This window comes from Urtica dioica, chromosome 3 (genome assembly GCF_054948205.1).
Source record: "Urtica dioica subsp. dioica isolate 48M chromosome 3, U.dioica_male_clone48M_v1_H2, whole genome shotgun sequence".
Taxonomy (NCBI): domain Eukaryota; kingdom Viridiplantae; phylum Streptophyta; class Magnoliopsida; order Rosales; family Urticaceae; genus Urtica; species Urtica dioica.
Window position 1 is genome coordinate 20,443,211 of NC_142758.1, and position 11,730 is coordinate 20,454,940.

At 39.5% G+C, this 11,730-nt stretch overlaps 3 protein-coding genes across 3 annotated transcripts; all 3 read left to right on the forward strand.

The window, feature by feature from the left end:
• Positions 1–261: 261 nt before the first annotated feature.
• Positions 262–1,599, forward strand: LOC149402472 (uncharacterized). The gene is made up of 4 exons (XM_089608393.1): positions 262–658; positions 748–867; positions 1,165–1,361; positions 1,588–1,599. Exons 1-4 carry the CDS (start codon positions 262–264, stop codon positions 1,597–1,599), a joined length of 726 nt encoding a protein of 241 aa, XP_089464519.1.
• Positions 1,600–2,531: 932 nt separating this feature from the next.
• On the forward strand, positions 2,532–3,134 carry LOC149402473 (uncharacterized). Its single transcript, XM_089608394.1, has one exon. It carries the CDS (start codon positions 2,532–2,534, stop codon positions 3,132–3,134), a length of 603 nt encoding a protein of 200 aa, XP_089464520.1.
• On the forward strand, positions 3,134–3,980 carry LOC149402474 (uncharacterized). Its single transcript, XM_089608395.1, has 2 exons — positions 3,134–3,184; positions 3,417–3,980. The coding sequence occupies exons 1-2, from the start codon at positions 3,134–3,136 to the stop codon at positions 3,978–3,980; spliced, it is 615 nt and encodes a 204-aa protein (XP_089464521.1).
• The last annotated feature ends 7,750 nt before the right edge of the window (positions 3,981–11,730 follow it).

An 11,730-nucleotide genomic window follows, 5' to 3' on the forward strand; every position in this document is an offset into this window, starting at 1 on the left:
ATCCAAAGAGGAGCATTGAAGAAATTCAAGGCCGAGCAAGGGGATCAAGAGGATCATAAAGGTGAAGCGTATACTGAAATCTCGCTCATAGTTGGAGGACCACATGTGGGAGGAAACTCAAGGAGCGCTTAAAAAAGCTATGTAAGAGAAGCCTACGCGGGACCCCGACAAATCTTGTTTACAGCCGAACAAAGGCCCAACAAGATAGCCAAACCTAGCACGAAGCCAATCACCTTTACAGCAGAAGATGCTCGGTGGGTAATGTTCCCTCACAACGATCCACTAGTTATATCAGCTCTTATCGGAAACAGGAACGTTCACCGAATATTAGTGGATACTGGGAGTGCTGTCGATGTGCTCTATGAAGACACATTCAATAAAATGGGTCTTAAGCAAGACGCATTGGCTCTTTCCCCTGAAAATCTCTATGGTTTCATAGGAGACTCAATTCAGCCCAAGGGAATAATCTCACTCCCGATAACTGTGGGAGATAACCCAAGAAGTAAAACCACTAACACTCCATGGGTGGTAGTTCCAGGTAAATCTTCGTTCAACGCAGTCATTGGCAGGCCAACTTTGCAATCCCTCGGAGCCATCGCTTCGATGGAGTATTTGAAGATGAAGTTTCCTACCGAGCACAGAGTAGGTGAAGTAGTCGGTACCCAGGCTATCGCAAGAAGCTGTTATGCAAATTATCTCAAAGAGAGTCAGGACAAAGATGTCCACAAAGTTATGTGATCGACTCAGACTTCAACCCATGCCTTCCGAGTCGAGAAGAGATTGGTCCAGGAGATGAAGTCGAGGAGATCACTCTGGATCCGAAACAACCTGAGAAGAAACTCAAGATTGGTAAATATCTTGAATCAGGTACCAAAAATAACTTAATTTCTCTTTTGTCTAATAGCTTAGACATATTTGCCTGGTCACAGTCCGACATGACGGGGATAGATCCTCAAATAGCATGTCATAGGTTAAATATAGATCCTAAGGAAAAACCTATTAGGCAAAAGAGAAGGGCCTTAAACTCCGAGAGGTATATAGCCTTAAAAGAAGAAGTAGATAAACTAATTTCTAACGGGTCGATAAAAGAAACTAAATATCCAAAATGGGTAGCCAATCCCATCCTGGTTAAGAAACCTAACGGGAAATGGAGAACTTGTGCAGATTTTACAAATCTGAACAAGGCTTGCCCAAAGGATAGTTTCCCTATGCCGAGAATAGATCAATTAGTAGACGCCACAACAGGTCATGAAATGTTAAGCTTCATGGATGCTTACTCTGGGTATAATCAAAACCCTATGTATGGTCCCGACCAAGATCACACGGCATTTATAACTGATCGAGGGCTATACTGCTACACAGTAATGCCCTTCGGATTAAAAAATGCGGGAGCAACATACTAGAGATTAGTAAATCGTATGTTCGCCGAATTACTCGGAATCACAATGGAAGCATACATTGATGATTTACTGGTTAAAAGCCGAAAAATAAACGAACATACGGATGATCTTAGAAGATCATTCGAAATTTTAAGACAATATCACATGAAACTTAATCCTCTAAAATGTACTTTTGGTGTCTCTGCAGGAAGATTCTTAGGTTTCATCGTTCATGAACGAGGCATCGAAGTGAATCCAGAGAAGATCACCGCCTTAATGAACATGACACCGCCGCGAAACATAAAAGAAGTACAGAAGTGGACAGGGTGCATAGCTGCATTGAGCCGTTTTATTTCAAGATCAACTGATCGAAGCATTCACTTCTTTAATGCACTCAGAGGCTCCAAAGAATTTGAATGGACCAAGCAATGCAATGAGAGTTTTGAATCTCTGAAGGAGCACTTGGCATGGCCTCCTACTTTAAGAAAAGTACAGGAAGGAGAGCCCCTGGAAATTTACTTAGCCGTATCGGAGCATGCAGTCAGCTCAGCATTAATCAAGAATGAGGGAAAACACCAGGTCCCGGTTTATTATACTTCGCGACGTCTCAACGAGGCGGAAGGAAGATACCCGGTGCTCGAGAAGTTAGCCTTCGCCCTCATCACCGCACCTCGGAAGCTGAAACACTATTTCCTCTCACATCCGGTCACAGTTATTACCAATTTCCCGCTCCGACAGGTGCTGCAAAAACCCGATGTGTCCGGAAGATTAATGAAATGGTCGATCGAGCTAACACAATACGATATACGCTTCAGCCCCCGACCAGCAATCAAAGGACAAGAAGTAGCTGACTTCATTGCAGAATTCACGTACAGATCGATTGATTTCCCGGTTTGGGACATGTACGTAGATGGAGCAGCCAACGAAAAGGGGTCCGGAGTCGGGATTGCGCTATCCAGTCCAGAACAAGACAAGGTAAAATTTGCTCTAAAATTCTATTTCAATGCTTCAAACAATGAAGCTGAGTACGAAGCTATGATACATCGGCTCCAAATTGCAAAAGATTTAGAAATCAAAAAGCTCAAAGTATATTCAGATTCTCATTTAATTGTTAATCAAATGAAATTTGAATTTCAGGCAAAAGGCGAAAAGATGTCGCTATATGTCGAGAAAGCCAGAAACCTGGCAAACGAATTCGAACTTTGCGAAATCACCCAAGTCCCCGGAGCCATGAACGAAGAGGCTGATGCATTAGCGAAGTTTGCCACCCAAGGATCCGACTCGGAGTCAATCCCAGTAATCAAAATTGGGCAGCCTAGCATCGAGCAGATCCCCCATGCGCTTCAGGTCGATCATCGAAAGTCATGGCAAACTCCGATTAGGGAGTATTTGCAGCATGGAGCTCTGCCCAAAGATAAAAATGAGGCTAGAAGCTTGAAATTCAGAGCTGCTCGGTATTTCCTAGAAGGTCAAAATCTCTACAAAAGAGGATTTTCTCAGGCTCTCCTCAAATGTCTGGACGAAGACGAAGCTGAATACAATCTCAAAGAGATCCACGAAGGGATATGCGGAAGTCACATCGGATGCGAGACGTTGGCACAAAAGATCATCCGGCAGGGACTCTACTGGCCGACACTGAAAGTCGACGCTCGACACATGACACAAAGATGCATCAAGTGCCAGAAGTTCTCTAACATCCCGAGGCTCCCTCCTAATTCGCTCATCTCCCTCTCATGCCCGATTCCATTTGCATAATGGGGAATAGATTTAATCGGAGCATTGCCGACAGGCCGAGGTGGATGCAGGTACACGATTGTAGCCATCGATTATTTTTCAAAATGGGTCGAAGCCGAACCCTTGAATAAAATAACTGCTCATACAGTTGAGAAATTTGTATGGAAAAATATTATCACTCGGTTTGGGATACCAGTCAAAATCATATCCGACCACGGAACTCAGTTTAACTGCGATTCTTTCAAAAAAAATTGTGAAAAGTATGGCATTAAGAAAGTTTTTTCTACTCCAATCATACCACAGTCCAACGGATTGGTGGAGGCCGTCAACAAAACCATAAAACACAGCCTAAAAACAAAGTTGGACGAACAGAAGTCGGAGTGGGTGGACATGCTCCAAGAAGTCCTCTGGTCATACAGAACCACCGAGCACTCCGCAACTAGCGAAACACCTTTCTCTCTCGCATATGGTTTCGACGCGGTTATCCCGACCGACGTTATGATACCAACAGTGAGAAGAGAAAACTACTCTACAGAGGTAAACAACGAAATTTTAAGAATTAATCTAGACTTGCTAGAAGAAAAAAGAGAAAAAGCCAGATTAAGAAATCTTGCTAACCAACAAAAAGTGACTCGGTATTTCAACAGGGAAGTCCGACCAAGATCGTTCAAAGTTGGCGATAAAGTCCTCAGAATAGTTTTTCTCCACAACAAAATCCACCAAGAAGGAGCCTTCAACGCGAATTGGGAAGGACCCTACATTATCCGAGAAGACTTCGGAAACGGGGCATACCAATTACAACAGTTAAGCGGTGATATGGAGAAGAACCCTTGGAATGCCGAGCACCTTCGCCAATTCTTTGTTTAAACGTTTCTGTTTTAAAAATTCAAAAAGCGGCTTGGTCGCATGTATGTATTTACGTTCAAAAAGCGGCTTGGTCGCCTGTGTTGTGTTTACATTCAAAAAGCGGCTTGGTCGCAAATACTTGTGATTTTCAGAAGTAATTATCCCTTGTTTACTCATATTATTCTACTCGGTGCTTAGTAACATGGTTTTAACACATTCACGGCAAAATAAACTAGGCGGCAGGATAATTGGCAAACAGTTTCTTAAAATGTTTTATTCTTTAGAAAACTTAAAACCGGTGAAACTATTGTTTTAAATACTTTTTACTTAGTTATACTTTATTTTTCCAAGTCCAGAAATACTTTCTACTTAGTTATACTGTATTTTTCCAAGTTCAGAAACACAGATAAATTAACTCCGACCACAAAAGAATTAATTACATAATAAAATATCCGACCACGGATCAATTGTTCAAAACCCAAGAGGGAAAAAATTACATACTAAAAAAGGATCCGACCACGGATTAATTGTTCAAGACCCGAACGGGTTAACAAAAATTATAATAAAAAAGGAAATAAAACTCTACTCATGGTCGCCTCCTCCATCCAAGTCGTCGCTAGCTCTTGACTCCGAATCCTCATCAAGATCCGTAGTATCCAGAGTAGGATTCTTCGGGCCGAGGATCCGAACGGCTTCGTTTATCCCAGCGGTATAGAGGTCATCGCGCATGTTGCGATAGTCCTCGGAAGCTTTGTACTCTTCCACCGCTGCTAAACGAGCAGCCTCGAGATCTGCTTGGAATTTCCGCGCAAGCTCTGACTGGATCTTCGCTGCTTCGTCCCTGGCTGCATCCCTCTCTTCGAGAAAACGATCGTTCCGCTGCCTCAAGGAGGTGAGCTCGGAACCCAGTGAGCCAACGAGGCCGACCACACCAACAAAACTTTGAGGTGATCACACCAACAAATGGTCAGCTCCAAAATATATATAAAAGCACAAGGAAAAGAGAAAGGTGCCGATCAGGTGAATACAAAAAAAACAACATATCGAAACCACGGAGTCGGTGACTTGGGTAATCCTCTCTAGCGGCTTAGACCCCAGGATTTCCTGGACCTTCTCGGTAGGAAGACGCTCGTGAAGGAAAGAGACAATCGGAGTCAGGTGGTCAAGGGTGGAGGAAGGCTCGATCAGGCTCTTCCCCGGAGAGGAAATGGAACGATCAGGGACCTTCGAAGTAGATGGAGTCGCCCGCTTGCCTACAGATGAGGCCTTGGAAGCCTTAGTGCGCTTTGGGTTCGGAGGGACTTGATCGGGAGCGGCTCTCTTCTTTGCCATCTGAGCAATCTCTGTTAAGAAAACAAAAAGTAAGAATATTAAAAGACCGGAACGTATATGATTTGATGAGAAATAAATAAAGTACTCACTCGAATACGGATAATAGTAATATTGATCGAGTAAGTCCGGGTCCGACAACACAAATATCGACCGATCGACCTCCGAAATGTCAAAGATCTCGGAGTGGAGTGGCCGCTCGTCCTCGGGATATTGTGGAAGGGAACCTGGAACCAAACATAGAATATATAAGGGAACCAGATAAGAAATCTGACGCTACTTATCAAACAAGAATTTTAAACTAGAATCACACCCAGTTCCGAGAACGAAGCTTTTATGGGGCATCTCTCGTAGAAAACGTCCCCCTCAATCCAAAAGAAATAATCCTTCCAATTTTTCTGGCTGGAAGGAAGACAAGTAACAACTCTAGACTGGTCATCATGGGCCCGAGCATAGTAATAACCATGTTGCCCCGGAGCCAACTTGAGCGAATAGTATTGAGAAAAATCCTCTAAAGTGACGGGGCGATTATAAATTTCTCCCATAGCACAGCCATCCCAACAAAAATCCTATACACATTGGGGACGAGCTGAGTAGGAGAAGATCCCAGGTCGGAGATAAACTGAGATATGAGAGGATGCATTGGCAATCCTCCGATCACATTCAAGATAGCCTTGTTAAACGCTATCTTCCCGGCAGGGGGCTGATCAACCCTCTCATCTTCTGAAGGGGCCGAGATGATGATCCCCTCCCCGATCTCAAACTCTCCCCTCAAGTCTTGTATATATTTCTCGGTAACCCGATAAGTCCAAATTTTGGCCGAAAATTGGCCTTCTTTGCGTTCAAACACCAGGGCCTCATCTTCCTCCTCCGGAAGATCTACCCCAAAAGTCCTCCCGCTCGGACCTGGAGCACTTTGAGAATACTCTTGCGAAATAGAAGGGCTCATCGTCTCTCGGGACTCCGATTCGCTTCCCCTCGAAGAAGCAGACGAGGACGATATCTCCGAAACCATGGTCTCCCTACACGAGAGGGAAGACGAGTCAAAAACCCTTTCGTCGTTATCAACCCCCTCGGACTCGAGAATGGGATACACGCATGATTCCTCGTAGGCAACTACGGGATGGCCCCATCCGATCTCTGGGACATGATACCAAACGCGACTTCTGAGGAAGGGAAATGTGGTCCCATCCAATAAGATAACATTATCAGGGTCAGGCTCCGATCGCTGAACAACACGGGGGTCGTAACTCAGATCAGGACGTGCAAGTCCTCCCATGTCCCTAATGAAGTTGAGAAACTATGATCCCCGAAGTCCGAAGGGTCCGAATACGAGAAATAATATGAAGAAAAAGGCAGACCGCAGAGTAACAACCATAGGCATGAAAATATCAGATTGATAGCGAAGAAATCTTACCCGAAAGGTCGAAGGTCGGGAGATCTGGACAACAGACGAGAAGAACTGGGAGCACAGTCCGAATAGGCAGATCAAGCCGAGAATGCGCTGAAAGTAAAATTCAGAAGAAAATGTGGAATGAATCCAAAAACTTAGGAAAAGCCTTATATAAAGAAGGCATAAACGGCTCAGATTAAACGTGTCCAAGAAGCCACTCGAATCTGACCGTCAAAACGAAGCGACGTAACGATTCAAAACGATCAAACTGAACGACGTCGTACGACGCCTCGATCAAAAGAAGAACGTAGAGTTTGTACTCGGAACACGCAAAGACCAGCAAAGATGAACACAGCCTCTTAGTTCCCCGAAATAGTTCCTTACCATTTTTGCTTAAAATACTAAGTAACTGGAGGGTTGTTGTTACTAGATAATTTGACCAAATACCGAGCATAGTAGTCGGAATCCCGAGCAGCATGTAAAGTCCAGCACCGAACTCATGTAAAATTGACCTAAGAGTTAACCATTGAAAAGGAACGACCCGTTCATAAGACAAGAACGAAACCTACCGATCAGAACTTCGGAGAGAAGAGAAGACCGTAGGTCAAAGACTAGTCAAACCAAAAGAAAACATGTTTCAAATCCCTAAAACGCACACCTCAACAGTTCCAAAACCATACGAAGAATAGTAACCGTCCACCTCAACGAGGGGAAAGCAGCAGTTACCCAAAAACCGTCTAGAACGTGGGAGTGATCACCCCACGTTCCCCAGAATAACCGTCAGAGCCCACAACCACGAAGTTACACCAGACAAGTATAAATAGGAACTCGCGGAGATTCTCAAGGCACGGAATTCTTGGAATACTTTACTTGTTTTCTTTCACTTAGAACCTTTCGTAAACATTGCTCTCTTGTATTAGATTCGTCAGTATAAAGAGAAAGTCTTGCCTAAATCATTTTAGTACTCGGAGTCCTCATACTCGGAGTCTGTGTATTTTCGTGAGATATTGTTGTACTAATTTTACAGGTCAACAACTATGATCACAATATACCTTGTTAGGGCATATGCCTTCATTTAATTATAGCAACCGTATCTTATAAAACAAACGTCAAAATACCACTTCTATCCAGTAAAAAAAATATCATCCTTATGGGTGCTTGAATTGAATTTTATTGTGCTCGTTGTTCTTATTATTCATGCACAAAATGTGCAATTGTTTATCTATTTCTTTAATAGAAAATCCGTATAATTTTACAAGAAAAAAAATACCACTTATTCAGTATAAAAAATATCACTTATACTTTTTTGGGTGCATTCTGTCAATTAGAAAGCCACCATCTCATATCTGTCTCTATTTGTCTATAACTCTGTGATTTTAGTAGGTGCATTAACAACATGGGTATCCGCATACGTGGGGTTCTAAATATTAGATTTTGAAAAGATAAGTAACGCTAAAATAAATTAAATAAATAAAAAGATAATAGAACTCTGTCAGATGTTACATTAATTTATTGATTCTATTCCCTTACGTTGGTTTGGTCTTTTTTATTTTTTTATTTATCTTTTTTTAGGAAAAGCTCAGCAAACATCCTTGATTTGGCAATTGTTTTAGCATATATATATACTACTTGTTTTACTATTAGAGGAGAGAAAAATATTTATACTATAAGGCGGGCTAGTTTTTCTATTAATGCACATTGGTTTTTACTATCTTCTCTTTTCTCTAATTATCATTCTTTTCGGAAAAGAGGAAACCATATTAGAGTTTAGACCACAACTTAGATTGAAACCGAATAATTAGACATTGTGCATTCGGAGAAAGAATTAGCTAATATAATAAGCCTTGTACTCTAAGCAATTTATGTACTCATTGGCATTCAAAGGTGAGATTTCAGAGTGAAGATATCTTTTGAAACACCTTGGAAGTCCATGTTTTATATATGTACACGCTGTTCAAAGGCCTTTAAAAAGTTCAAAAGACAAAAGGATAGGGAAGCGAAAAAAAGCTTGGAAGAGTTTATAGTACTTCCTTGACCATTTTTTGTTGTTGCTTAAAAGTTATGGCTCTTTTTCCTAATTCCCGTGTTTCTTGGGTTTATATCATATACTTTGAAATTGTTGCAATTTCAGCGAATTGCCATCAAAAGCACTTTTCATTCGGTACTGTGGAGGGAAATTCTCAAGTACAAGAGTTTCATCAATTGGTAGAAGTAAGTTCATAAAATTATTAGTCCTTATATCGAAAATCACATATTTAAATGAAAAATTAGTCGATCTAAGCCACATCAAACGTTGCAATTGTAATCTAACCAACGTTTCGTTTAAATTTCGAATCTAGCAAAATTTGATGACGTGTCATATTTATATAAGATGGTATTTACTATATTAACCTTGGTTTGGTTTAAAAAATACTAGCTTATGTTTTGAAACTTGGTTTTGTAGCCGAATTTGTTATATTCGGTTTATATTTCGAATTTTAAAAAAAATTATATACTTGGCAAAGTTGGTTATTGAGCGTTTTTTTCTTTAATGAACATTATAGCCGTGTAAGCAAATACAGTGTAAATTTTCGTAAATTTTTGTAAATCTCCGTTGCTTTGTTAATTTCTGTTAATTATGGTAAATTTACATATGTGCAGTTCGAGCCGATTTCTTTCCTTTCCTTTAATACGCATTTAATACGGTATTTTTGTTTTCCAAATTTATTTTCTAATTTTGAACGGGATTTTATCATAATTACGTGTATTCATTATCTTGTTTGACTTATTCAATCAAATAAATATTTCCTTTCCCTTTTAATTACATCACCGAATCTCATATTATTAATTCAAAAAGCTGAAATTAAATTGCTGAAATTATAGCCGTGTAAGCAAATACAGTGTAAATGTTTGTAAATTTTTGTTAATCTCCGCTGATTTGTTAATTTCTGTTAATTATGGTAACTATTTTGTGCATTTATGCATTAAATTTTCTCTTTTAATTACATCACCGAATCTCCTATTAAATTAGCTAAATATACAATTAAATTGCGAAAAAATCTGAAATTAATTGGTTGTATATAATTCAAACTGGTCAAACGTGGGCTAGTGTTTTGATCAAGTAAGTATAAGAAAAAGGGTAAATTAGGTATTTTATATCCGTAAATTTCAGTAAATGGCTAGATTGCAAAATTTACCAAACGTTGGCTAGATTCCAAAAACCATGTTTCAAAATGGCTACGTTGCTAGTTTACCCTATTTAAATCGACAGTATACGTATATTATATATATATATATATATATATATATATATATATATATCACCTAAATAGCTAATGAAAATAAAAAATAAATAAATAGATATTATCATTTGATTACAGCGGTGTCACGAAATTCAAAGTGTGTGCTAATAGATAGGGATTTACTATAGGTGATATATTGTGTCCCATTGCTATGTTGGTAATAAAAAGATTTGGTCATTGAAACTTAGGAAACGGCCATAACACCGAGGAATAATGGATCTTTCCAACGTTAGAAAAATAAATAATATAAAATAAATTAAAGATGTAGAAATAAAATATTGTACTGGCTCGGTCTTCCAAGCTCTATCTCACACTTTGTCATGGCTGTTTCCTAATGGCTAAACCACGAGCTGTATCCCTGACGTTATTGGCTCGATGGTTGGGCCGGAACAAGGGCTTCCAAATCTTTCTTTCTTTCTTGTTATTAATTTCGGCTTCTTTATTTTACTCAAGTTTTAACAGATTCGTTTAAAATTAGCCAACACAAGACAAAAGAACTCTGGCTTAACTGCCAATTTCTGACTAATTACAACAGTTTAAACTTCAAGGGACTTTTTCTTCCTTTCTTTTTTTACCCAAAAGAATAAAAGAGCTTGGCGTACTAAAAGTAAAGCGAAAATCATTAACCCTACTCACCTGAGTCCCCTCCATCTTCAACAATTAATAATGCTTTAATATATGTTAAGGTTCCATATATACAAAGAGATTAGTCTTAAAGTGACCTTTACACTAATTTAAGGCAAAAAAATTTAATATGTCTAATTTAATACAAAATTATGATCACACTTTTTGTGCAATTATGTTTTTACCTTTTATAATTTTTCTTTCATTTTTTCTCTTTTTATCTTCAAAAAACTAACCCACGTTATCAAGAACACTATCATTACCTAGCCATACGCGGTAGAGAGAAAACTCACCAGGAAGAACGGCATCGCCGCGTCTTTTTGGCCGAGCTCTAGTCCATTGACGTTGAATAATCGACGGCGAGATCAGAGAATCCGAGCTTTGATCTGAAAGCGGAGATGGACACCGCAGTGAAATTGAGCCGAGTCCGATAATCAACATCGTCGCCGGCGAAGAAATCATCGTCTAGGGTTCCGACGCGAGTGAGGTGCAAAAATGGACGGTAACAGAGATTCGCTGATGAGGACGAGGAGGAAGATGATGGGTGTTAAGAATAGTCATCATTGTATAAGAAATAAATAAAAACAGTCGCTCAAATGGAACACCAAACCACAAATTTATTTGTTGTGTTTTACTTTCTTGAATAAGCCATACCCACAATAAATTGATATTGATTTATTGATATTGTTGTCGATAAATTGTTTACCTTATTTATATGGTCGTCAATAATCTATATGATTGATTGACATTGTCAACATTACGATTTTTTTTTAATCTGAAAAAACTGGGAACATGAAAAATCTGCAATTCATTTAAAGATTTATGGACTTTTTTGCCTTTTATTGACATCGATGTAGGCAGCGATGTCAATAAAAAGACAGCGATGTCAATAAATCTTCAACGATTTACCAGATTTTTCAGAAATTTGCGAATTCGTTTGAATTTTTTTTTTTTTGACATTTTTGCCTTTTATTGACATCGATGTCAATAAGTCTTCAAAGGATTTTCCCATAATCATTTGAAGATTTATTGACATTGATGTCGATAAAAAGACAACGAGGTAAATAAATCTTCAATGATTTTCCATTTTTTTTTTACAGACTTTCTAGAAATCTAAGAATCGTTTTTTAGTATGAAGCCACTG